Below are 27,875 nucleotides of genomic sequence, written 5' to 3'. Positions count from 1 at the left end.
TTTTCCATTGTTAGAAGAATGAAAGAAATCTATTTGGTCTAAAGCCATGAGATGATTCGAGCACATTTTTCCCCCACTTATTCATAAGGACAAATTCCTCAAAGGAAAAATATAATAGATAAAGTATTTGACTCTTCAGTTACAAAATAAACATTTCTAGAAATTTTTAATAAGAACAAATACCCTTGACATTTTATCTTAAATACATAAAATTTATTCTTATTTTCACTTTTGCTTTTCCTTGTAAAACCTCATCTTGAATGTAAAGTGTCACATATTTAAAACATACAATAACATCCCTCTAGGACTAAGTCACTTAAAAATTAAGCACCTCTGCAGCATATTTCAAACCAGATATTATTACTGTATTCTCAATTCAATCTAATTTGAGAATGGGACATAATAATGAAGCAGTTAGTTTATATTATTTCTGCCACACTTTTAAAGGATTTTCCTTACATTTAAGATTTTGTCTTTACACAGCCTCAACAATGGGTGTTTTCCAATTCAACAAAAAAAAATGAACAAATGCAAATTTTATCAGCTTTGTGTTTTTGACTCATGAATCTGATATCTGCTATCCCCGTGTCTGCTAGCAATTTCCAGCAGTTGACAAATGAATAAATAGGAGCAAATCAATATTAACAAAGACATTCAGAAACAGTGGATTGATTATCTTTAGTTCAGCAGTGTTTGATTATGCAAACATAGTGGTAGTATCATTATTGCATATCATTATATAATGATATTCCTTGATAGTGAAATTGTTCCTAAGTCAAATTTGGAGTTAAATAAGTCAACCTTTCTTGGTTGCTTCATGAGAAGAGCAAGTGCTAAACAATCCAAACACATTTGAGAGCTATTGAGTTAATATCTAAAATCTATAAGGATTTATGCAAAGAGAACTTACGGTGTTAAAACCTGCTGAATGTAAAATTTCAATTTAAATATATAGCTTGGATAAATAGTAAAAGAAAGACATCTCTTTTAAATTTATTTAAAGCTGAATATACTCATGCAGTTCTGCATCCAAAACTAGTCTTCCTTTGATGAAAATACATTTTTAGAATGAAAACAAGTGCCTATCTAAAAGCTACTACTTCTTTCCTCAGAGCCTCTACCGCCAGGCCATGGAAGAAGCCAAGAAAGAAGGCTACGACTTGAGAAGCGACGCTATTCCCATTGTGGCTGCCAAGGCCTCCAGGGACATTGCCAGTGATGTAAGAGCTGATCAAGTCCCTACATTTGTTATCAACAGGCCAGCCACTGCTGGAATCACATTACTGGATCACATCTGGAAGTCTCTTTAGTCATCATCCATCTTGACCACCTTCATTGTATAGGCGAATAAATTGAGGTGTTGAGATAGTAGGTAACCTGCCCAAGATCACAGGCATCACAGGACAAAGCCTGGATTAGAATGTGGTTTCTTTGACTCTTGTCTTTTGATCTTTGCTTAATAAGACTGAGTGCCTTAACTAAAGTTAGATGGATCTGTATTGAGCTACTCCTAAAACCTCATGAGAGCTCTCCTTAGGATACACTCAAGGCAAAAATGAGAAGAAGTAGGTTTAGCTGAGTTCTCCCCCATGGCTTGAAGAAGGACGTGGGACAGAAAAAAAAGTTGTCAATTTCCTTGCTGAGGGGCCCACAAAATCAATATCCCTGTACCCTAAAAATGAAAACATCAGATTCCTTGACAACTTAAACATGAATCCAAGAGTAGCAATATTGCCCATTCTTTGTAGGTTTTTCTTTTTCATCATGATAAAAAAACCCCACATAACATAAAATTTGCTATCTTAACAGTTATCAAGTGTACAGTTCAGTAGTGTTAAGCGTGTTCTCACTGTTGTGCATAGACCTCCAGAACTTTTCAGTCTTGTATAAACTGGAACTCTATACCCATCAAACAACAAAAATTGCCCAGTTATAAACTACCTCCCAGATTATTTATACAGAGGAAATTATTTCTCAGAAAGCCTTAGAAAAATAAAATTAATGAATCATGTGAACACATCTCAGATGTGCCCACCCACTTCTGAGACACTGGTTATCACTGTAGTTGAGCTCACCCTTTCAATGTTCACGTTTTAATCACTTTTTGTCAACATACAATTTTTAGCATAATATTATATAAGGAATCATTGTGGAGTTATTCTGTGGACATGTGAAACTGAGCACACCACCCTCTTCTTCGGGAGTCAGCACACCCCAATGTGCAGCATCCCGGCAGCGTGTGATGAAACTCTCCTGGTGTCTTAAGGCTTTCTTAGAAAAGCATCACCACAGAAAGAGAAACAGGGAACAGCTCTCCGTGCTTCCTCACATTTACTGGGTTCTCTCTTTCAGTACAAATACAAAGAAGCCTATCGTAAGCAGTTGGGTCACCACATTGGCGCCCGGGCCATCCATGATGACCCCAAGATGATGTGGTCCCTCCACATCGCCAAAGTGCAGAGTGACCGCGAGTACAAGAAAGAATTTGAGAAATACAAGACCAGATACAGCAGCCCAGTTGACATGCTTGGTATCGTTTTGGCCAAGAAATGTCAGGCTTTGGTCAGTGATGTGGATTATAAGCATCTTCTGCATGAGTGGACGTGCCTGCCCGACCAGAATGATGTCATCCACGCTCGGCAAGCGTATGACCTCCAGAGTGACGTGAGTATCCCTGATGCTGGTTATGCACGTGAAAAGCAGATCTGAAATATGTCCGTGGGTTCGGACTAGTGGCAATGGACTGGAATTTGTTTGTATACTTTCAATCATATACAATTGAATATTTGAAAATAGCTTCTCATTGGTAGCACTACACTACAATTTATTTCACAATTTTTCTTCCCCAAAAGTTATATGTAAAAGAGGAAATAAAATATATATTATCAATTTTATACAGGTATGTTTCTTCCTGGTGATCGGGCTTCCTTTGCCTGAGTTAGATGAAACTTAGTTCTCCTAAATACATAGCTGCACATTTTCGACTCAAGTGGTAGAAATGTATGTGTATGTCAATAGATGGTAGTGTGGAGAGAGGGAACAGAATTATTTTATGTTAAATTGTTTTTTAAAATATTCATATTTTATTCCAACTGACAGGAAAATACTAAGACATTCTTGTCTTTTTCAAAACAAATTATCTAATTCTTATTAACAATCAGCATGTCCTATTGAGAGTAAAATAAAATGAATAATTAGGGAAATATTTAATAAATTATCTTGTGTAAAAATTTTGTAATATCTTCAAGGGCTTGACTATGTCTTCTAGCTTTTAAAAAGATCTCTCATCTTCTTGGTACAATCCTCTGTACCAAAAAAACGCTTAGGAAAAAAAATATACTCAGTATTCAGCAATATTTATGAATGAGTGATTAGCTGTGCTAGTAGCCTTGTCTGTTCATCTATGCTCTTGTATTTCTCTAGTATGAGCCATTTTGTGACTATGAATCTGAAATACTAATTAATAAATACATTTTTTAATCTGTTGATTTGCAGAATTTATATAAGGCAGATCTTGAATGGATGAAAGGTATTGGTTGGGTTCCGATTGGCTCCTTGGAAGTTGTTAAAGCCAAGAGGGCCACAGAGATACTGAGTGATACTATCTACCGTCAGCGTCCAGATACACTGAAATTTACCAGCATAACTGACACCCCGGAGCAGGTGTTGGCAAAGAGCAATGCTGTAAACATGAATAAGGTGAGTCTTTACTCCTCACCATTAGATATCAGAATTCACCATAGAACAAGGTAAAAATTCTGACATATCAAATTTTACCTATTCCTATAGGATTTACGATACCTTTAAAAATGATTTTTCCGTTATAATACAGTAGTTACTTAGTAATACTTCAAAATATCAAACCGATGTTAAAAATACTATGTGCTGTTATATTTTATAATTACAAAATTTAAATACCACAACCCAATTATACTTTACAGAACTGTTAAATAATTTTAATAAGAAAGAGTGAAAACCCTGAATCAATGAAATAGTGAGTTAAATACTCTTGGTAAAAGTAATTCATCTACATGAAAGGTAGGAGTTTTTGCAACTTTAATAATTTTATTTCTACTTTGTATGGAGGAGAGCTGAGTGCCACATAATCAAAAAAAGTCTGTGAGCTACAAAATAATTTTCTCATCTTTTTTTTCTCTTCTAATAGCGCTTGTATACGGAAGCCTGGGACAAGGATAAGAAAACAATCCATGTCATGCCTGACACACCAGAAATCATGCTAGCCAAACTCAACCGGATAAACTACAGTGATGTGAGTAAACTATTGATCTTATAATAAACAGAAATGCAAAAATGAACTATTGGAACTGTTTCCTTAGTGAAATGTTTTTACTAATTTATTATACATACTTCAAATTAACATTGTCAGCAAAAGAGATAGTTGTCTCTTGATTCAGTTTTGGACTATGTGGTAGGTCCTCAAAGTAGGCCAGCCTTTTAGCAACAGAATATCAGGGAATGGAATGCTTATGGAGAAATATCGCAATAGGAATTATACTTCTAAATCCTTCCCTTACAGGTCAGTGTGGGTATCAAGTCCTTTTTATTATTATTATTATTCATCTATTTAGTAGGTAGGCACTGGTTTGGACCCTGGGGAGTTATCACACTCAGTATTGTTTTGCTGCTTCATTAATGTCCTGGTTACCACATAATATTATTTGCAAGCATTTTTCTAGGCATCTCTTTCAGGATCAACATTTTCATCTGGGTGATGATTCCGAAACACTACTCTATCGATCAGTCACAGTGTGTTGTATTAGTCCACAGCAAAATGAGACAGGGGGAAAAAAAGGACAATGCATTGAGTTTTTTATGAATCCAAATACACGTGATTCTAAAATACTGTCTTATTTTTCCCCCTTCTTTAGTATTAAGATGGCCTTTCTTTCATATCACGATAGTGATAGTAAATAGTTGGTATTTTAAAATATATGCTTGTTTGGGAAAACAAAATGTTGGCAACCACATGCTGATCTTCCCCCAAAATTTTTGAAAATTTTCAATGAAAATCCCAAAGTTTAGAACATGTTCCTTAAATTCCTTGAGAGCCTGCAAAGCCGAGTTTTATATAAACCCACCCTAATACTTGACTTTGTGGATTTGCAGTTTAAATGAGGATGGAGAAAATTGAATAATTAACAGATTTAATTTTTATGAAAGGAGGAATGATTTAATGACTCTCTTTCCTACAGAAACTCTATAAACTTGCTTTGGAAGAGTCCAAGAAGGAAGGCTACGACTTGCGTTTGGATGCCATTCCAATCCAAGCCGCCAAGGCTTCAAGAGATATTGCTAGTGATGTAAGTTGATGTGTTTGGTAGAGGCATTTCTTATTCAAAGATGTTCAGAAATGGAAGATTTTGTAGTTTTTCTTGACAGAATTTTTATTGTACCTAAACATCTCAATTTCGTGTAGGGATTCCCCAATGTACAAAGTTGCAAATAAAAACAAGGAAAAGCACAAGATACTATGTCCATTATACCTGTTAATCAGTCAAAGACAGAGGTATATCTTTTAAAAAAATAAGTGTTTATGGACACTAAAAATGGGTCCATATTTTTGAGTGTCAGAAATTGAGCAGCAGTTGACCCAGATATTTGTTAAAAAAAAAAAGGCATTGATAGCACATGCAAATCAGCCAATGTAAACACTTTCATACTACTTCTATCCATTTATTTTGGCGTCAAAGGAAGACTAGGTGATGGATGCGTTTTAGAGTTTTGGTTCATCCTTTGTAACTTTTAGTGAGGTTTCCCTTCCAAGATTCCCCTAACTGATTACAAGAACAAACTGAGAAGTAAGTGAAGCTTTTTCTCAGTACCCATTTGTCTCTTCTCTCTAGTCCTTCCCTTCTCATGAGAAACATTTCCTGAGGACGTCCAATGCCCTGATTTTGTACCAGGGCTGCTTAGAACCCAAATACAGACTTTCCTTCTTCTAGGAGGATCCCATGCCCTAGGACCTCATTCCTTCTGTTGCATGAACATTTTCTGGCTCTTAAGCTGGAGAAGCTTAAGCTACAATCTTAAGCTACAATCATTTCATGGTAAAATGGACCATAACATGTTATTCTTGAGTTTTAAAAAGTAGATAGAGTGTTGACTCAAGGCATGGGCCTCTCATGGTGAAAGATCAGTAACACTGACAGGCTAATAAGGGAGGTATTTTCTGGTGAAGCTATCTAAATGTAGCCCATATCCTCAACCAGGGAATTCATTGTAAATTCTAATTACAAGGGATCTATTCTAGAATATTCTAAATATCAAAGCATTTTCAGGAAAAAGATAGCTACATCTTTAAATTAAGCAGATCCTCTTTTAGATTACATAAGATGTTTTACCTTTACTTGTTAAGCAATCAAATGTAAACTAGGTCATATACTTTAGGAGAAGGGGAAAAATATTAGGAACCACAAGCTACTCCATTCCAGTCTCAGCTCTGCCACCTATTTATGATGTGACATTGAACAAATAAATCGCTTAACCCCTCTAGGCTTTAGGTTTCTATTTTATATGATGGGGTTGAAAATAGTAACCTTCTCCTTCACACTAGAGGTAGGGAAAATCAAAAGAAATATGTCTGTATGAATCTATAAAATGTGATCTACGTGAGATGTTCTAGTCATTAAACTCATACCCCTTTTGGTTTTTCTCAGTACAAGTATAAGGAAGGCTACCGGAAACAGCTCGGCCACCACATCGGAGCCCGGGACATTAAGGATGACCCCAAGATGATGTGGTCCATGCATGTGGCCAAGATCCAGAGTGACAGGGAGTACAAGAAGGACTTTGAGAAGTCGAAGACCAAGTACAGCAGCCCCGTGGATATGCTGGGGGTGGTGCTGGCCAAGAAGTGCCAGATCCTTGTAAGCGACATAGACTACAAGCATCCGCTTCATGAGTGGACCTGTCTGCCCGATCAGAACGACGTCATTCAAGCTCGCAAGGCCTATGACCTTCAAAGTGATGTGAGTGGACTTAGCATCCTTTTGCACATGTTTAAAAGATTTTAAAAAGAGTTTCTAACTATTTTTGTGCCATGGAATATTTTGGCATCCTGGTAAAACCTATGCACAATTTCTCAGGACAATGTCATGAAATGTGTAAAATTAAAAAATATATATATTTGTATATACATATATACATGTATGTGTGTGTGTGTATATATATATATATATATATATATATATATATATATATATAGCGCATATATATACACATATATATGTATATATAGGTATGTTTCAAAAGAAACCAATCACATCAAAATATTAAACTAAGTCTGTGACGTACTAATAGATATGCTTTTTTATTAACACTCTAAAAAGATCTAGCAGTGAGTATAATCACTAATTTAACTGCAAAGAATTGATTGGGATAAATATTCCAAGATGTCTGCAACAACTGTAACAGGATAGGAAAATATTTGTGATTTTTTTGCTGGCTAAGTCCCACGTAGTGTGTCTACTATGACTCTTGCCTAAACTTATAACTGAAAAAAATGCTACATTTCAGTTAAAGGTTAATGAAAATAAAGGTATGTTTTTCCTATCCAAGTTCAATGGTGCCCGGTAAAGAATTCCTAGTTTAACACCCTAATTTTCCAAATGAATTGATTGCATTATCATTTTTCTGACAACTTATTGAAAATGTCTATTACATTACAACATGTGAAAAGAAGTTTAGGAATGAATTATACATTGAGATAATTTATCTAAGAAGCTGAAAACAATAGCTCCTAGGAATACGTTAGGCACTTTGTTGTCCGCCAGTAAATTGTCCTTAGGACTCAAATCCTACCTCATTGATTTAGTAGCTCCTTGTTTTTTACAACAGGCTCTCACAGGTTGTCACTTTTGAAACAATGATAAAAGTAGTGGCATTGTAAAAAAGAATTTCCCAAAAATCCATAAAAATAAAAAGAACTGTTATCCTTACTAATGAGAAAAATTCTCCTTCAACCAATTATTTAAATTCAAAGAAGAAAAATGAAACATAAAAAAATCTTTTTTACTTGAATTATAACACAAAAAGGGGACTGAAAATAAGATAAATAAAAGGAAAAATATATGTACTCTTTGGCTTAGAAGCATGTATACAGAATCATATGGAAAAAGACTCTCTTTTTGTTGTCTCCAGAAAACACATTAATTCAACATGTGGTCAGCCAGTAGTGGTCATCGATTCTTTATATTACACGACTGGCTGTGAAGGCCATTGCCCAATAAGATAGGAGCAAAATGTATTCTACCAGAGTATCATTCCCACACAAGGAGTTTTGGGAAATCAAATCAGAAAATAAACTCTTTATATCAGGAGACAGGCAGTAATTTCCTTAAAATGGTTTTGTATCAGTGAAATCACATATTATTAGAGAGATTTCATGGGTCTTTAAAACAGCAAACATTGGCTCCCTTCAGGGGCAAAGTGTTTACCTAGCTATTCTATACCAAAATAAGGCAATCCTGTGGGTCAGGAATTTACACAAGTAAGATTCAGAATTACCCATCATCTGTATATACTAAATCAGGATCAGACACCAGGCGGTCAAGATAATATCTGTAAATATTTACATTATTTTATTTCCAGGCTATTTACAAGGCTGATCTTGAGTGGCTGAGAGGCGTTGGATGGGTGCCCATTGGCTCTGTTGAGGTCGAGAAGGTGAAGAGAGCCGGAGAAATCCTGAGTGACAGGAAGTACCGCCAGCCTGCAGACCAGCTCAAATTCACATGCATTACAGACACCCCAGAAATTGTGCTGGCAAAGAGTAATGCCCTGACAATGAGCAAGGTTAGTCTCCAGCTGTTTCCAGTTGCTTGAGTCAGACCTCCCACGGATGCGGTTCATAAAGTGAGAAATATATAACCATTTAGCATTTCATTCTAAAGTCTGGGAAACAGTGTTGATAGCAGTGCCAGGCACAACTCGGATTAGTTGCTTGGTTTTCTCTTCTACCATAGGTGTGGAAATCAATTTTGAAAAGTGAGCTGCTGTTGTTGCTTTCAGTTTTGTTACACAAGATAAATGATCACTTCTTTTTTTCTGAGTTCTAGCAATCTGTTTATTAGGCCTGGGTTAATTTTTTATCCAGTGGGTAGGCCCTCAATATGCACCTTTTAGATTGAATTGAACTTTTCTGAATTCTCCCACACCTGTCTGGACATCTTCCAAACATTCAGACAGTAAGATTGAGTATTCAATACAGAATATGAAATTGGCTCTCGAGCAAACTCCAGAGTTAGGGATATTAAAACTCCAGAAATTCTATTCTATACCCCACCCATCAACAGGAACCGCAGTGATGCTAACAATAAGAAACACCATAAGATTTGTTGAGTGCTTACTGTGACTCATGCATTTTACATGCTGTGGTTTATCTTAAAAAAAATGCTCGATAAAAAGAGATATAATTATCCCCCTCTAAGAAATGAGGAATGTGGGGCATTATGTACCTTTCTCAAGATCACACAGTTTAGACGTAGTGGAGTTGGGTTTGAACTTGGGATTGACTTTGAGGTCTAGGGATTTCTACTATATTATAGTTCTACAGCCAAGCTCCACCCTTGGAGGTCCTATGAGTAAACATGAGTTTCACTGGATGAAAAGAATAATAATTGATATCATTATGTGGTTTCATATTAGCTATGAAACTATCATACAGCTGTTTAAATATTGCCATGTTTCACTCTCCACACTACCCTTTTGCTTCCCTCTCCTCCAAATAACCTTTAAAAACCTATTTTACAGTTAATTTGATAATAACTGTAATGCATTTGCTTTAACAAAGGTTTTTACCTCACCTTCCTCATAGCATTTATACACGGAAGCTTGGGATGCTGACAAAACTTCCATCCACGTGATGCCGGACACCCCAGAAATCATGCTAGCCAAGAGCAATTCTGTCAATATCAGCCAAGTAAGAGACTTCCTGATTGTTGTTTAAGCCTTTCCAGGAGTAATTAAAGTACTTTTTCTATCTTACCACCTTCCTTTCTGGGATTGGCCTATTAACTTTTTGTAACACTTTCATTTCTCTGTTGTATATTGTCCCACACATAGAAACTTTACACCAAGGGATGGGATGAATCAAAGATGAAGGACTATGATCTGAGAGCTGATGCTATTTCCATCAAAAGTGCCAAGGCCTCAAGGGACATCGCCAGTGATGTAAGTGCCCTCCATCTAACCCCCTTGGTTTCACATTGTTGAACAGCCACAGTGCAGCTGGTGGGCCACACTTGGTAACTGCTTACATGTGCATCCCTGCTTCCTATCTCCTAACACCTTTCCCTTTGTTGTCATAGAGAAGAAAAATATACTTTGGAATTGCAGTTAGAGTTGCTGCGGGAAAGGGTTCCATCAATGAAGATGTATGGTTACACTACACTTATGTTTATGATAGTATAAAATGTTAGTTTAAAATTGTTCAGCGATGCCAAAAATATTTGCATTACGAAATTCTTATTTTGTATCCATCTGCTTGTGAGTGTTTGTGTTGTCTGTAATTGTCAGCATGTATATGGTCTTAGAACTGGGTTTCTAACCCTGTATTCCTGACATTTTAGTACAAATACAAAGAAGCATACGAAAAACAGAAAGGCCACCACGTTGGAGCCCAGAGTGTTGAAGACGACCCCAAGATTATGTGTGCGATACACGCAGGGAAGATTCAAAGTGACAGAGAGTACAAGAAGGACTTCCAGAAGTGGAAGACCAAGTTCAGCAGCCCAGTGGACATGTTAGGCATCTTGCTGGCCAAGAAATGTCAGACTCTAGTCAGTGACGTTGATTACCGAAATTACCTGCATCACTGGACATGCTTACCTGATCAAAATGACGTTATCCAAGCAAGGAAGGCCTATGAACTGCAGAGTGATGTATGTAACATGAACTTTGGGAAAGGTGGAGCTGGCGGGCGTAGATTTACTAATTGTCTAGTCAGTGCATCTGTGGAGAGACCCATGTGTTGTGTGCTACACAACCCTGAGAGGTGCCATTCACATTGTTTAATTTAAAAAACCCCATGTTTAGGAGTTATTTCATGGGAGCAAAGAATATAGATAAAGAACCCTGCTTCGGCCATGTCCTTTATTCCCTGGCCTAGATTCCAGACTATTTTCTCCATATTGTTTTTATTTTCAGGCAGTGAAAATATATTTCAGATAAACATAAATTATATAAAAGTTAAAAAAAGTAACTGCAACTACTGTATATCCAAAACACTCAATGTACTTTCCTTGGGTCAGTTATTACAGGATGAAAGTTGAATGAGATCCAACAAAATTTCCTTTTTAAAATATTTCGGTCATATAATTTTTTAAAATATCAAATAATTAGTGTGCAATTGAATATTATTATTGTTTTATTCCTATTCATGGCTAGTATAAAGAATTGTGCTTTTACAAATTACTCTGTCATTGATATTAAAACCCGACGTCATGTAAAATCTCAGGTCCCACTTTTTTGGAACCACCAGCTTCTGTGTTGATCATTCCCTCAATCTCATGAACTTTATTTTTCAATTAAGGAATGGTGTGTCTAACATCGGAACAAAATTTCTACTATCTTTTTAGAGTGTGTATAAAGCAGACCTGGAGTGGCTGCGTGGCATTGGCTGGATGCCAGAAGGCTCAGTAGAAATGACCAGGGTGAAGGGTGCTCAAGACCTGCTGAATGAAAGACTTTACAGGACACGACCAGAAGCCTTGAAATTCACTTCCATTGTTGACACTCCAGAAGTTGTCCTGGCAAAAGTCAATTCTCTGCAACTCAGTGAGGTAAGAACCGTCCTACTACCAAGCTTCCCTTTCGTGGGCCTCTGTTTCCAGATGAGGCCACCCACACGGAGCAAGTGGACTGTTCCTGTTCAAAGACGGTAGTGGTGGGAGCAACTCCAGGAATCTCTTGACTAGATCAGTGAAGGCACACGCAGAGTAGAGCTCTGATGAATGCCAACGTGCTTTTCCCCGACTACACACACATACTTGGAAGCACTAAGATGAAAAATGTCACTCCATTATGATTCAGGAAAACAAATATTTATTTAAGTCCTGTAAAATACTAAAACCTGGGGCGTAGTGCTACGTATTCAATGGTATAGCATTGTATTAGTCAGGGTTCTCTACAGAAACAGTCAATCGAATATGTATGAGAGACATTGGTTTCAAGGAATTGGGTCACACAATTGTGAAGGTCATTATGTCCAACACTGGCAGGGTGGCGGGGTGGGGGGGCAGCAGGCTGGATCCAGGAAGGACTTGCAGTTCAAGCCCATAGAAAGTGTGCTGGCAGAATTCCTTCTTGCTCAGGGGAGGCCAGTCTTTTTATAATGAAGGCCTTTGACTGATTGGACAAACCCCACCCACATTACGGAGGGGAGGCTGCTTTACCCAAAGTGTACGGATGTGTTAATCTCATCTAAAAAATACTTTCACAGAAACATCTAGAAGAATGCTTGACCAAAGAGCTGAGTACTGTGGCTTAGCCAACTTGACGCATGCAATTAATTATCACAAACATCTATGAAAACATTTTTCCAGGTTAAATAGTTGCTAAGATTTAGTATTTCAGATATCCATTCTCTATTGCTGTATTAAAATACTATTTCCCGTCTCTCCACAGAAACTGTACCAAGAAGCCTGGAATAAAGATAAAACCAACATCAGCATTCCTTCTGATACGCCAGTCATGCTACAGGCCCAAATCAATGCCTTGCAAATCAGCAATGTAAGAGGCATAAATATGAAGTATAAATGTCTTTATGGGATGGTATCTGTCAGCTTAGGGAGTGTGTTATAATCAACAAATTACCTGTCTTAGAAATGCTTACAGCTTTTGGTTCTAGGCAATTTTTTTAGCTACCATTCCCCATACAACATGGATGGAAATTCTCTTTTAAATACATGGCTGGGTGCCTGGACTGCAAGAATTGAGATGCTCAAATCTTATTGATACTCCCTTTCAACCTTGAAATCATTGTCCTATATCCAGTGTTTACAACTCAGTCTCATTGCATATTAATCAGGAATAATGAAATCCCTAGTTAAATGCCTCTTACACACAAAAGTATAAGAGGTTACAGTTTCTACTGTCTTTATAGGTTTTTGATTGACCGAGAACTTTTCTTGTTTGTCATTTCAAGGCCATAAGAAAAGCCAAAAGACAACTTTTAATTATATACAAAGTGCAGGATATGTGTGACAGCTATGTCACATCCCTTTAGCAAAAACCTCTAAACACTCAAAGGATAACATTAGGAAAAAATCTTATCAGATCTTATATTGTACCTTGTGAAGGTTCTCTAACCTCACCATTGGGTCTTAGTTTCCATGTATTATGTAATGGGAATTTTTCCGATGTGGACCATGTTGTGATAAATGCAAATCTTCAAACATTAGTTTGAATTGAGGTGTTTACATTTAGATGTTAGATTTAGATGTTTACCTTTAAAATTTTAATCAGAAGTCTCCTGCACTCCACAAAGTAGCCAATAACCAAAAGAAGAATTCAGAAGTGACTTTTTTTTCTTATGCTGCTGTCATTTACGTTATGATTCATATTAGGACTACTTCGAATATATTCGCTTATTTTCAATTCTTGTAAACAAATCTGTGTTTTCCCTCAACAGAAACTCTATCAGAAAGACTGGAATGAGGCCAAGCAGAAAGGCTATGACTTAAGAGCAGACGCCATTGAAATCAAGCATGCCAAAGCCTCCAGAGAAATTGCCAGTGAGGTACAGCGCCTTGTGTTTCCTTGTGGTTTTTCTCCTCTGTACAACAAATAGGGAGAGTATTTTTCAATAATTGTTTTTTAATCTATGCAAACACTCGCATTTTGTTTTACACTAAAGACTTTATTTAAAAACATTAAAATAGGATGCAAAACATGAAGGTAAGCATAGATGGGGCGTATATGTAAATAACTCCTAAGTTGTTTCCAAGGAGAAGTAAAATATTGTAAAGGGTCTGTGTAAAATTCTTGGGAAAGATTCAGGAATCGATACAATGTGATTTTATTCCCAAAATATTAATGACATTCTCCATAAATATAAATCACAGATGAAAGTTTCATACAAGACTTAAGACAGAAATCACATTTTATATACAAGACTTTTTCCTGGAGGCTTCTGTATAATGCTCTTAGTAACCTTTGAAGTTCATTTAACAGTAATTTTAAAACTTACTAACAGTCAAACTAATTATCTTATCAAGCTCCATGCCCCCCAGCTCCAAATCTTTAAGGCACTTTTGTTCCCTTTTTTTCAGGCTCTTCTCTGTTTTTTATCTCATGTATCCAGCTATTTCTTCCTTCTTATTTCTCATTTTTATCTCTAAAAGACACAGTCGAGCCATAGTATCAACTTTATTCCCGGTTCTTTCTTTCTCCCTTGTGTCCAAACTTTCCTGTGTTACCCAAATATAAGAAAGAAAGAGAAACTATCTTACTCTAGTCCTAAGACACTTAGGATAAGTGTGGACAATATGGAAACTCTTGTCCACAGGCCTTTGTTGTCATTTTCTGATTCAAACCACCAACCTTGCTCTCAATTCCTGGAACATGCACCTTTCTCGTCTGTCTCCTAAACCACACACATGATTTTTTCCTACCTGAGGTACCTTCAGTACACTTGAGGGACTACCTGACCTAAGTTCCACTTGTCAGTCAACCTTGGGTCACCCTCAAATGTCACTCTCATTGTGCCTTGTTTTCCCCATCTGAAATATGTGTTAATAATAACACTACCACTGAGAGATGTTGCGAGGATTCAATGAGATTATAATTACCACTATCCACTGTTTTTAACTAAAACAATTCAGGAATTTCATATGGATCAACCTAACCCATTTGAAGCACTCGTAATAGTGTCCAGTGTATAGTGATTCCTCAGTAAATGTTAGCTACCATTATTTTTTTGTTACTCTTGTTCACTATGCTATTTCCCTCTTGGTTTACTCAATCCTCTATAAAACTACCTAAATAACCCTATCTAATGTCCTTCAAATGAACTGAAATATGTAATGACTGCCAACGTTGAGCCAAATTACATTCAAGCTAAAAAAATATTCTGAAAACGTTTAATGGAAAGTACTCTTAATACATTATTTTCCTATGTCTCTTTATCTGATTTGTCTCAACTTTAGTATAAATACAAAGAAGGTTATCGTAAGCAGCTGGGGCACCATGTGGGTTTCCGCAGCCTACAAGATGACCCCAAATTGGTATGGTCTATACATGCTGCCAAGATCCAGAGTGACAGAGAATACAGGAAAACATATGAGAAGTCTAAAGGAATCTACCATACACCGTTGGACATGATGTCAATTGTTCAAGCCAAGAAAAGCCAGGTCCTGGCTAGTGACGTTGATTATCGCAATTATCTGCACCAGTGGATATGCCTGCCAGATCAAAATGATGTGATCCAGGCTAAGAAAGCCTACGAACTGCAGAGTGATGTATGTATATTAGCACCGAACTCTTGGGGAGATGGGTGTCTCATCACAGTGTATTCCCTAGGGATATAATGTAAATGGTAATCTTAATAGAGCCTACCATATTTTGTACACTTCATGACGCGTAGAATTTTTCTACACCTTTTTTCCTACAGTAGAATTTTTCTGAACGTTTTTTATCTTATAGAGAATTACTTCTTATGTGGCAAGGCCTTATTCATCAAGATGAAAAATCACTATTATTCTGTGTAATTAGATAAACAATTTCAGTCCCAGTTGTTCTGGTCTATTACATTTGCATGATCAGATATCTAAATGTCAGAAACAGATTAAGCATAAGGAAATGTTGGATTTCAAGTTTATCTGACGCATATAGAAAAAATATTTATATTTTTATATAGAGAGAAAAGTGTATATAGATATAGGTATGTATTTTTTCCTCATTATATGTGCATCTCAGAGCCTTTTACTCCTAAATTTCTACAGGTGTTATTCCAAGTGGTACATAAAAGACAGAATTCAAGTGGTGAGCACAGAAGTCTAACCTCATATAAAAACAAAATTCTGTGTCATTGCTGTCTATGATTCTAAAAGTGCCACTTGTCAGCTCTGCTCCAATTCCTGTAGGATACAGTGAACTTCTCCCAGAGATGTGTGCCAGAGATGTAATGCCCAAATATTAACATTTAATGTGGATTTTTGAGTTCCATGGGATTGGGTAACAGATGATTTAAACAGAGATCTTGTGCAGTTTGCTGGCACTCTGCTCTAGGAGGTTAATTTGACTCTTCTCTACCCTATGATCTTGTCTTTCATGCAGAACGTGTACAAATCAGACCTGGAATGGATGAAGGGTATTGGATGGTTAACAGAGGGTTCTGTGGAAGTGGAGAGAGTGAAGAATGCCCAAAATCTCCTGAATGAAAGGTTGTATCGTGTAAAACCCGAGGCTCTCAAGTTCACCAGCATTGTTGATACTCCTGAAGTCATCCTGGCAAAGACCAATGCTCTACAGATCAGTGAGGTAAGCCGGGTTCATGATATGTGCAAATTGAACAAACCTCGGTAAAAATGCTGTGAACTTTAAACTGCTCATACCAGCCAGCATTAGACTCTTGAAGATACGTGTATCCAGGTAGAATTTCATATAGTTGATCAATTAACAGCATCCACATTTCATTACTTAGATAACTCTTTGGTCGATATCAGTCTGGTGGGTACCTTCATGTTCCACAGATTCAGATCCATACTTTGAACAGTTTGAGCCCTCACCTGTAATATAGTCCACAAGTTAAATACCAGGATCATAAAATTGCCACCTTTTTATTGGTATTCATTCATGAAGTGAGTTGAAAAGTCCAGGGACAGCCCCAGTATTAGACATTATGATAGTTATTTGGGCCAAGAAAGTCAGGACTTGATTGGCCATGTGGCTGTCATGACTACCAGCCACGTGGGCTTACCTGCCAGATAATTACATGTGAGTAAATAGAAAAGGACCCATGTTCCTACCATGTTCCTGACTCATTTTACATGTACGTTATATCACACGTGAATGTGTTCTTCTTGTTAAAGTCACTACGGGCACCTTCTAAGTAAAAACAAAATGCGATCTACATTTTTATCTGAGAACATCCAACGAGAACTTGTAATTGTCCCTATCATTTTATTCACGTGGTTGCTGACTGACTTACTAATCAGTCATTCTTTGTTTTTCATTTCTACCAGCCACTGTATCGTGAAGCCTGGGACAAAGAGAAGACGAATGTGAATGTGCCGGCTGACACTCCGGGGATGCTACAGTCCAAACTCAACGCCATGCAGATCAGCAACGTAAGGCGCTCAGCAGCCTTTTTACTTTACACGTGTTTTCTGCCTAAGTGAACCTTTCGGCAGCACGCTGCACAGAGAGTTTAGCCAAAGGCATTTCCCCACCATTTCTTTTACTTCCAATCTTTAAGCTAGTGATAAGTGCCGTGTGTGTGTATGTGTGTGTGTAAAATAGAGACAGATATGTGTCCTTCTCTTTGTTGGAAGGGAAAATGCAGTGGTTTCACCAAAAAATACAACATAAAAACATACAGATGCATGTATAGTAACATTTAATGTTATTTTTAGTAGTATATCACTGATTTTTTTCTTTTAAAAGCCAAAAAATATATGTGTTTTTTTTTTTTCTCATTTTCACACGATTTACTGTCTGCTAAATTTCCTTCTTTAAAAAGTTATTGGGAGAGATTACAAAATTTCATTAAAAATCTACTAGAACTTAAGTTCAATATGAAACTAGCCTATTTTATAAATCTTATGAGGAGATTAATTTTCAGTGTAACCGTTCAAGTGTATTCTTGAACGTATCAGTAATGCTGACTCCGTAGCTCTCTCTTCAGTTTGACTGTGGCATTGCAATCTTCATTTGCAGAAACAGTACCAGCAAGCTTGGGAAGACATCAAGATGACAGGTTATGACCTACGAGCCGATGCCATTGGGATCCAGCATGCCAAGGCTTCCAGGGATATTGCTAGTGATGTAAGAGCTCCTCCTTGCCCAGCTTTAACAAACGCTAAGTAGTGGACACACTGGGATTTAATAGTGTACTAATCTTTAATTTAATTCCCCAAGAGTTATATTTAAGTAGAATGGAGGTCATTGTTATTAGTGTCTTGTTTTAAAATCGTGAATTCAAGAACAACTATTACAACAGCTTGACATCCCTCATGCATCTCTGCTTACTTCTGCTCTCCTTATGTTTAAGCACAGATTTCTATTTCCTTTTCAATACCTTCTCAATATCAGTTAATTTACAAGCACTTAGAGGGATTTATGGGTAAAAAGAATTCTGTTGTTTCTCAAAGTGCAGCATGCATGGATAGTTCTTGTGGTAATTTTATGAAGTACATGGACAAGCATTGTTTTTAAATGGTTACGTATTTATTTTAATGTGTGCTAAAAATACTGATTTTATTTCATTCAGATAGAATCATGAATTTTAAAATAAAAATTTAAGTAAGTTTACACTTTAAGAATCAATTTATTTAAACAAAGAATCAAATTGACTTTACAGTATGAAGTACAGGGGGTACTTGTTTGTGGCAAAACATGTGAGGTGACAATGGCTGAAGTTTGGGAAACGTTGGACAAGCCTATATTGATTGGAGGGTAATCTAGAAGCGCAATTCTTACCTTAGAGGTCCTCAAAGTGCCCCTAAAAGGGTAATCTAAGGGAATGGAGTTATTTTGAGCAGCCTGCCTAGAGAAACTGAGTTTAGGAAAACAACTCTTCTTTCTTCTGTTCACATCCTCCAGTATCTATATAAAACTGCTTACGAGAAACAGAAAGGCCATTACATTGGATGTCGCAATGCCAAGGAAGACCCGAAACTGGTTTGGGCAGCAAATGTGTTGAAGATACAGAATGACAGGCTGTACAAAAAGGCCTACAATGACAACAAGGCCAAGATCTCCATCCCAGGGGACATGGTGTCCATCAGTGCCGCCAAAGAAGGCCAGGCGCTAGCAAGCAACATGGACTACCGCCAGTACCTGCACCACTGGTCTTGCTTACCTGACCAGAACGATGTGATCCAAGCCAGGAAAGCGTACGACCTGCAGAGTGATGTACGTGTGTGCTTGCACGGGGAGCACCAACCTGGGTGCCTTGGCGGGGGTGGGGGAGTGGCTACTCCCCAGGAAGGAAGCCTTCCACAGCTTTGCCTGGTCACTCCTTCCAGTGCTTGGGGAAACACAACATCTCCCTACAAAAGCACTTCTCTTTAGTATCTTTACACGTTTATTAATTGCCTACTTTACTGCTGGGTTTATTCATCCTCCATGAGGATGACCCAGAGGACATTCCTACAGAATGACCAACATATACAAGGGGGCTATATGCAAACCACAGACTAAAAGGACAACATAGTCAGAATGCACCATTAAAAGGGAAACACATATAAGATGAGGCTGGAAAAACAGGTAAGGACTGGTGCTAGATCATCCCTCACCTTCTAGTCCATTTTGAGATTTTGATCTTTATCATAAGATAAATGGGAAACCATAGGATGGGGGAATGTTGTGACATCAGATCTGAATTGCAAATTTTGAAAACATTGCTCTGGTTGATTTGTGGAGAACTTACTGGAGAACTCATTATTATTGCTTTCCAAGTCCACATTGGGTAGTATGATGATTACCTAATATTATTCAAACATTTTCCATGCATCCCCCAATCAGAGGGCTCCTTCTATATCATTCTGCTTTTTAAAATGGACATAGGCACCCAACACAGATGTCCTGCCACAGAAAACAAGCAGAACAATCACTGTTGTACATATGAGGAATTATGTTTGTCAGGCCAGTGCTTGGTTTTTATTATTGTTTGTGGAACATAAAATATAACATAAAAAATGTTTCCTTATTTTACTACAATTTTTAAAAATCCTACTTTCAGCTAACTTTGTTTCCTTTCCCAGGCCATCTACAAGTCTGACTTGGAGTGGATGCGTGGCATTGGCTGGATGCCTGAGGGGTCTCCCGAAGTACTGAAAGTCAAAAATGCCCAGGAGATCCTACGAGACAGTGTCTATCGGACACCTGTGGTGAATCTCAAGTACACTAGTATCGTTGACACACCTGAAGTTGTCCTTGCTAAATCAAATGCTGAAAATATTAGTATTGTAAGTCACCTTTTTCTCTATATTCACATTTGAGTTAATGTTAAAAATAAATGATAAATAATTAACCTAGTAATCTAATAATAATAACATTGATGATGGCAAAGATTTTAATAAATAATATGGAGAGGGTTGTCTTATTGCTTACTTTTAAACAAAAACTCAGCATGTTAATTAAAATTTTTAATACAGATTTCATATCAAATTTGAGTAACTTATGTGAAAAGATTCTAGAAGTGTTTTTTTACCTTAACCTGAAAAGATTTTGGTTAATCTTATGTATTAAATTAATGCATAATAATCTTATGTATTAATTTAATACATAAGAAAAATTAATACATAAGAAAAATTGCAAGTTGTGCACTGAAACTAACAAAATTACAAATTATGAAGTAATTGTGTTATTATGGATTCTTTCCATAGCCAAAGTACAGAGAAGTTTGGGACAAGGATAAAACTTCCATCCACATAATGCCGGATACTCCAGAAATTAATCTCGCCAGAGCCAACGCTCTTAACGTGAGCAATGTAAGTACTGCAACAGCTGTCCTTTTTGGAAAGTCATTCAGGTGGTATTGCAATACCACCAATGGAACCCTTCATAGCCAAGGAGGGAAGATTGACTAATGGAGTGAGGGAAGCCTCCTTACCATCTGCCTGGCCAGGAGTGAGGAGAGGAGCAGGTCCCCTGAGTCACCAGGCAAGGCCAGTACTGGTGAGCCAGTGTCAGCATGACAAAAGGGATAGAGGAATAAGGACGAGAGAGATGAAAGAGGAATGAGGAGACATACCAACAACAAGGGGGAATTAATGATAGATTCAGATGATCTCAAAATGTGAGAATTCTTTGCAAAACTCACAAATTAATTTTATAACCTGCATTATAGAGCATTTTCTCGGAAACTACACATTACCAAAAATGGACTCCAGAAAAAGAATAAAAACATATAGCAAGAAATTAAGAGGGTTATTAAAGACTTTCATTCCTCCTCTCAATTGCTAGGGTCACCAGATGATTTCACAGGAGAATTCTCTCAGAACTCTAAGAAATAAACAAATTACCATAGAGCCCAATGAAAGAAGAAAAACAATCACAGTTACCAAAACTTGTCAAAATAAATGAAGACTAAACCAATAATAAGTAAGCTTCTCATTAGAGCCAAGTAATTACATAAGAGTAAGAATAAGAGATAAATATTAGAAACAAAAAGGCAAAATTATCATTATTGGCAGAATAAATCCTTATATGCGTGGGAGAAAAAGGAGAATCAACTTAAAAATCTATTAGACAAAATGAGAGAATTCAGTTATGTGGCTACAACTCAGCAAGTTCAAGAAGGTGCCGCCTTCATGGATCACAGAAGTTTTTTTGTGTGTAGAATTAGTATGACTTTAGAAGAAGGATACTACATTAGTGCAATTCACCGTAGTTTGAAGCTTTGCATCTTTCAAAAACTAATAACTGTCTGTGAGAGAAAGAGCCCACCAAGCAAAGATTCCTCACCATGTGCCAACTGCACCATCTACTGTACTATAAGGAGCTACTTAGGAGCTACTGTTGTACAAGGGTTGGTGAAAAACCAAACTTTTAGGGCACTGATACATTTTTTTCCGAACCAGAATCAATATTATGGTGCAGTGCACTCTTCTCATCAAGTGACTGGAGGGAGAGGCAGTCAGTTCTTTATTGGGGCACAGCCTCCTCAGCCTCTTTCATTTGATCCAGAGGCAAAGTCTCACGTGCAGTTTCTTTTCCATGATATACGTCTCAGCTGGAAATACCAGAACCCTTCCATTGCTATGATGATGTAAGCAAGACTAATATTTGAAACTATGCCTTCAGTGAAGCTTTTAACTTTACATATTTAGATATCTAGATATTTGGCTATATTAGATATTTAGATATAATGAGAATGGCACGTGTTTTGGAATAAATCAAACATCCCATTTGAATGTTAACCAAAACGTATGTTTTCTTTACACAGGGTGTCATCATTACTACTATCTTTACATAACCCACTATTTAAAACTCTTTCCACCATTTAGAAAGCATAACATTTGTAGAATATTTGTATATAGTTTTATAGGTAACCAAGCAAATTTATGTTATATTGACTCATTTACTCTTCAGCCTGACCACATGAGTAAAATATTATTATTTTGTTTTTTTCAGATGAGAACGTTCAGACTTAAAAAGATTAAGTAATTTGCCCATGTTCTCAAATTAGTAGATGAAGGAGTTTCATCTCAAGCCAGATTTTTTGTAGTTCAAATAAAAAATATATTTGACCACATAAGCAAACAAAAATTAATACATAAGAAAATATAGTGGAACAATATATGTAATAAAATTAAATAAATAAAAAATTAAAATAGCATAATGACAAGTTTGCATTAAATATTCTCTAGCATAAACATTTAAATGTGGAGCATATGTTTCCTTTTGTACAGAAAACAAGTCAATTGTTTTAATGTGACCATCCAAAATTCAAACAAAAACTTGAATGAAAATTCATACAAAACTTATCCATACTTTCAAAGACAAAACTTATCTGAGCATTCATATTTTAGATATTCAAAGGCCATGAAACTATCAGTAATTGAAATTTACCCCTCATTTCTGTACTGTTCAAGCTCCCGTACTGATTGGTACGATTTCTAAATTATACGTTTAAATTACTGTCATTTCTGAGTCTTTTTGACATTGCCGGTACAGAATGTGTCTGTTTAAATATGAACATATGTTTAAAATGTTATCTGTAAATCTGTTACTCCCTTAACTAACTTCTTTTTACAAACAAAAACCAGCTATATTTTTTAAAATGGCTACTAATATCTAATTGTACTTCTAATTCAATATCTAACATTCCCAAACAATAATTAATGAATTACGTAAGAAGATCTAAGAAACTATATTGGAGGGGGGGAACCCACAAATATAAAAGGTTTATAATTTTGAAGATTACAAAATTGAATTAAATTTAAAAATTAGAGAAGTTGAATTATTGAATTAAAGGAATTCATTAATAGCCCATTAATGTCTACATGAATTTATCCCAAAGCTACCAATGCAAGAAGCAGCTTTTACATAAACCATGAACAACTATATCAAGGCTATGATTCAGATGAAAAAGAAAGGACTCTTGTCAAGCCTGGGTCTTTGAACTCCAGACAGGATTTCCTATTTCAATACAATGTTGCAGAATGATCCTTTCACCTACTCCCCTTTCTTTAACTGGTTCTGGGACTTCAAAATTGTACCCCTCTGATATTAATTCCACTTGAGCCCTGGGAGTTATTGGTAAAATCTGGAATGATACCTTATTTTTTGCCCCCTTCAGAAAATTTACCGTGAAGATTGGGATGAAATGAAGACGAGCTGCGACATACGGCTGGATGCCATCCCGATCCAGTCTGCCAAGGCCTCCAGGGAGATTGCCAGTGACGTAAGTATGGCCTTGTGTGACTTCTCAGTTTTGTAAACAAGCGCCCCAGGTGCATCAAAAGTCCATCCTGTGATCCATCTGCTTTGTTTTCCTGTCTCCAGTATAAATACAAGCTTGACCATGAGAAGCAGAAAGGACACTATGTGGGTACCCTCACTGCCAGGGATGACAACAGGATTCGGTGGGCCCTCATCGCTGGCAAGATTCAGAATGAAAGAGAGTACCGGCTGCAGTGGGCCAAATGGAAGACTAAGTTCCAAAGCCCAGTGGATATGCTTTCCGTCTTGCATTCTAAAAATAGCCAGACTCTGGTCAGCGATATCGATTATCGCAATTATTTACACCAGTGGACATGCCTGCCTGACCAGAACGATGTGATTCAGGCCAAGAGAGCCTACGAACTGCAAAGCGATGTGAGTGGGCTGCATTGGAGGATGAGCTTTTCTCTCTTTCTGCCAGGACTCCCAGAAAGCTGATGTCATTAAATCCTCACCCCTTCATGTCTTTACACAGCCAGGAATTTGGTTCTAGTTACACCTTATAGCATGGTATCAAAATCACCAGAGCCATGAAGGAGCTAGACTTTGTGTCAGGAAACAAAGGGTAGTGTGAATCTAATTCTTCATTGTTACAGGATAAAGACAACTATCGTGAAAATATTATTTCTATAGAATTTAAGTAGCAACATGGTTACATCCTAAGTAAAATATCAGCAGGCTGTAGGCACGGATATGCTTGTTTTAGTTGACGCAGTGGTTAAAAATTTTGAATTACGTTGCCAAGGTTTTTAGAACAGGAAATTTTCTAAATCTAGGATTTTCCATTTCTCTTGAAAAATTAGAGGCTGAAGCTCTGGGTGTGCATTAACCCTGGCAGCAATCACCTGGAGCTGAATAGAAGTTAACCCTTTTTAAATAGAAAATATGTCCCTCAGTTTGTCATACTACCTGGCCTCCGAATTCACTTACGTACGTTACTTGCCTGGCTACTTGAGTATTTCATCTTTAAGCTGTGTTTCTCCATCAGTCTGATGGATACGATAAACAGGACCGTGTGGCTAGGGTTGCTGACTTCATCCTCACCTTTTCCACAGGCTATTTACAAGTCCGATTTGGAATGGCTACGTGGGATTGGGTGGATGCCAAATGATTCCGTTTCCGTCAATCATGCCAAATATGCTACGGATATTTTCAGTGAGGTATTCCAAGATTTTATCTTACCCTTTGATACATTTCCTAAGAGACTGAACAAAAATACGCAAACCAAAGTACAGTCCTTCCTGATCAGTGATTTTAACAGTTTCAATTGCTGTCTTTTAATCCAGGCATACATTTTTCCAAAATAATCCTATACCGTCACTATGACATTATGGGACCACATCCATAATATAATATCCAGCACACTCATGAATGCTTGGCATTGTATAAATGAAAAGTTTTCTTTTGTCATCAATAGCAATACACTTGGGAGAAGTTTGTCCGCTTGAAAAAAGTGGAGCGTATATACACATGATGCATTACATGACTTTGGGAGCTAAACAAACCTCCTACTTTAAAATCTGTGGGTGGGATAAGAAGCCAACCCGTTTGTTAAAAAATTAAGTGCTAAGAAAAACGCCAAATTGCCAAGAAGATGCCATTCAACTATGACGCTCTACGGTTCTGATAGAGAAGGGCCCTTAAATTTAGCACATCTTTCTTAGCTCACAGAGGACCAGGGAGGGACTAAGACTGTCTAAAAGATATTTTCTTTCCCATAGAATAAGTATCGCACGAAAATAGAAACTCTGAACTTTACTCCTGTGGATGACAGAGTTGACTATGTGACAGCGAAACAAAGTGGTGAGATCCTGAATGATGTAAGTACATGGCTGTCATTCTACAATTGCCCAATCAAGAACATGTCATTTCCAAAGCTTTGCCACCTACTTACACTTGGCAATGCAAGCATTGTCCGAGATACAGATTGTGATCAGTGAGATGATTGGTGTTAGCATTTGCTTACATCATGTTTTCTTAATGCCAAGTAACTTACCCCCTTGCCTCTCGTTTCTAGATTAAATACCGGAAAAATTGGAATGACACCAAATCAAAGTACACCCTCACAGAAACCCCCCTGCTGCACACTGCTCAGGAGGCAGCCCGGATACTGGACCAGGTATGGGTTTTACCTGGATGCCTGAGACTTGGTGTGGGTTCGGAGGACCATAACGTAACTATCAGATATGTCTGCACACAACTTATCCCTCCATTCTGACTGCTCAGTGTAACCGTTTGTTGTGGCCCTGTGTCTTCTAGTACCTCTACAAGGAAGGATGGGAGAAGCAAAAAGCCACAGGTTACATTTTGCCTCCGGATGCTGTGCCATTTGTTCATGCCCATCATTCTGGTGATGTTCAGAGCGAGGTAATTCATCTCCATATGAGTGCACTTGCCCGCGGGGGAACTCAGTTGTGCTAAGGCCTAACACGGTGGAGTGTTCCCTGTTGGCTCGGCAGGCCTGGCTGGGCTTGGGGATGGCAGGAGTACCTGCTCCCTTCTGGTCCTTTTCCCATGGGCTTTGGGCGTTTTTCGTTTTTTTCCTGCCTTGGTTTCTTTCAAAGCTGTTGTTTGAGTTCCTTACTTTTTTCTTGTTTATTTATTTTTTATTCAGATATAATTGACATATAACATTTTATTAGTTTCAGGTGTACAACATAATGATTCAAGATTTGTATATATTGCGAAATGATCACCAGAATAAGTCTAGTGAACATCCATCATTATATTCACTTTTTTTCTATTCCCTGGGTAGAACTTAAATAAAATATCGCCAAAATTTAGAAAACACATATATTTTTTTCTATTTTTAAATTGATATTTTTTCCTTTAAAAAGACGTTATTTCAGTGCTTTTTGTTAGTTATTCTTGGGGTGGAGGTGTGTGATACAAAAGGCTGTGGGTTGAGTTTGCTGATGTTCAAGGTCCCTGTTGCCCTGTCTACTTATCAAAGCTGATGGAGTCTCTATGCTTCTTCCCACCAGCTGAAATACAAAGCTGAACACGTAAAGCAAAAAGGTCATTATGTTGGTGTTCCAACGATGAGAGATGATCCTAAGCTGGTTTGGTTTGAGCATGCGGGCCAGATCCAGAACGACAGACTATACAAAGAGGACTATCACAAAACAAAGGCCAAAATCAATATACCTGGTGACATGATGTCAGTGTTGGCTGCCAAGCAGGGGCAGGACCTTGTCAGTGACATTGATTATCGTAATATCCTGCACCAATGGACGTGTCATCCTGACCAAAATGATGTTATTCAGGCAAAGAAGGCCTATGAGCTGCAGAGCGATGTAAGTGATTTTTTCCCCCCGAATTATCTAGACATGTATGGTATACCCAGAGAGTTATAAACAGCATTCCGGAACCACCCGTCTTTGAAGCTTGGAGCTGTAAACGTTTAGTTTGTTCTGAGAAGGGAGTGAATGCTGCAGATGAAGTAGAGAAAGATGGGCAGCAACAACTGAGTGACAGACACTTTGCCTTCTGACTGCATTGCTGAATAGCTTCCAAAGTCAATGTTTTAAAACTCTGCTGCTTCTGTGTCATCAGCACCAACAGCGCCTCACTCACATTTGCATGAAAAATTGTCAACTGATTTAAAATAATAATGGGCTTGGGTGGGGGTTAAGACTGAGATGGGATTTTGATGGCATTGCATGATAGCATAGTTGGGGACCCAGGACTGGCGCATTCTTGCTTTGAGATTCAAGCATCTCATTCCTCGAGGCATTTATGAAGTAATTGCTTGCAAGGGATCAAAGTAAAAGGGACACAAAGTGCTGATGAGCTGCAGGAGGGCCCCGAATTCCTCACGCAGAGCTTTGGGAAAGCTAGACAGAAAACAAGATTTAGGCCAGCTCGCACTGAAGCCTGAATCAAGATCTCTCCTTGACACCAGCGGTCTGTAGGGGACAGAAACACAATGTCCCCCTGTAGGGGACGTGATACTCAGGTGCACTGAGGAGCTGACCCTTCCTGGGTCTTCTCATCTTTACCAAAACAGACACAGGAAACCAAAGACTGCTGGTGGTGCAGGGGCTGAACTTGAACCTCCCACCTCACTGGTTGCTGCAGCACAAAGACCCTTGTGGAGCTCTAATCAGATTATTAACCCTCTTCATTGGGTGTGGGTGCGCTGGGAGAATCCAGAGCTAGGTGGGGAAGGGTAGACTCAGGCTTGCCCAGAGGGTGGCCTCCTCCTACGCTATAATACATGAACATTTACTTCCATAATTTCC

General features: G+C 37.7%; 1 protein-coding gene across 31 annotated transcripts in view; it reads left to right on the top strand.

Annotated features, from left to right (window-relative positions):
- NEB (nebulin) overlaps nucleotides 1–27,875 on the top strand; it is a 182,740-nt gene that overhangs the window by 83,920 nt on the left and 70,945 nt on the right. For all 31 annotated transcript variants that reach the window (XM_074336297.1, XM_019737446.2, XM_074336259.1 and 28 more), the window contains 27 exons: nucleotides 1,113–1,220; nucleotides 2,353–2,664; nucleotides 3,496–3,699; nucleotides 4,166–4,270; nucleotides 5,214–5,321; nucleotides 6,678–6,989; nucleotides 8,611–8,814; nucleotides 9,836–9,940; nucleotides 10,084–10,191; nucleotides 10,590–10,901; nucleotides 11,598–11,801; nucleotides 12,646–12,750; nucleotides 13,652–13,759; nucleotides 15,168–15,479; nucleotides 16,297–16,500; nucleotides 17,205–17,309; nucleotides 17,899–18,006; nucleotides 18,784–19,095; nucleotides 19,947–20,150; nucleotides 20,571–20,675; nucleotides 23,489–23,593; nucleotides 23,695–24,006; nucleotides 24,687–24,791; nucleotides 25,353–25,451; nucleotides 25,649–25,750; nucleotides 25,891–25,998; nucleotides 26,616–26,927. In XM_074336297.1, the coding sequence (XP_074192398.1) occupies nucleotides 1,113–1,220; nucleotides 2,353–2,664; nucleotides 3,496–3,699; nucleotides 4,166–4,270; nucleotides 5,214–5,321; nucleotides 6,678–6,989; nucleotides 8,611–8,814; nucleotides 9,836–9,940; nucleotides 10,084–10,191; nucleotides 10,590–10,901; nucleotides 11,598–11,801; nucleotides 12,646–12,750; nucleotides 13,652–13,759; nucleotides 15,168–15,479; nucleotides 16,297–16,500; nucleotides 17,205–17,309; nucleotides 17,899–18,006; nucleotides 18,784–19,095; nucleotides 19,947–20,150; nucleotides 20,571–20,675; nucleotides 23,489–23,593; nucleotides 23,695–24,006; nucleotides 24,687–24,791; nucleotides 25,353–25,451; nucleotides 25,649–25,750; nucleotides 25,891–25,998; nucleotides 26,616–26,927 (4,788 nt within the window). The remainder of the gene's footprint in view (nucleotides 1–1,112; nucleotides 1,221–2,352; nucleotides 2,665–3,495; nucleotides 3,700–4,165; nucleotides 4,271–5,213; nucleotides 5,322–6,677; nucleotides 6,990–8,610; nucleotides 8,815–9,835; nucleotides 9,941–10,083; nucleotides 10,192–10,589; nucleotides 10,902–11,597; nucleotides 11,802–12,645; nucleotides 12,751–13,651; nucleotides 13,760–15,167; nucleotides 15,480–16,296; nucleotides 16,501–17,204; nucleotides 17,310–17,898; nucleotides 18,007–18,783; nucleotides 19,096–19,946; nucleotides 20,151–20,570; nucleotides 20,676–23,488; nucleotides 23,594–23,694; nucleotides 24,007–24,686; nucleotides 24,792–25,352; nucleotides 25,452–25,648; nucleotides 25,751–25,890; nucleotides 25,999–26,615; nucleotides 26,928–27,875) is intronic.

This window comes from Rhinolophus sinicus, linkage group LG01 (assembly GCF_036562045.2).
Source record: "Rhinolophus sinicus isolate RSC01 linkage group LG01, ASM3656204v1, whole genome shotgun sequence".
NCBI classification, from domain to species: Eukaryota; Metazoa; Chordata; class Mammalia; order Chiroptera; family Rhinolophidae; genus Rhinolophus; species Rhinolophus sinicus.
This window is presented reverse-complemented; position numbering and strand designations above follow the sequence as displayed.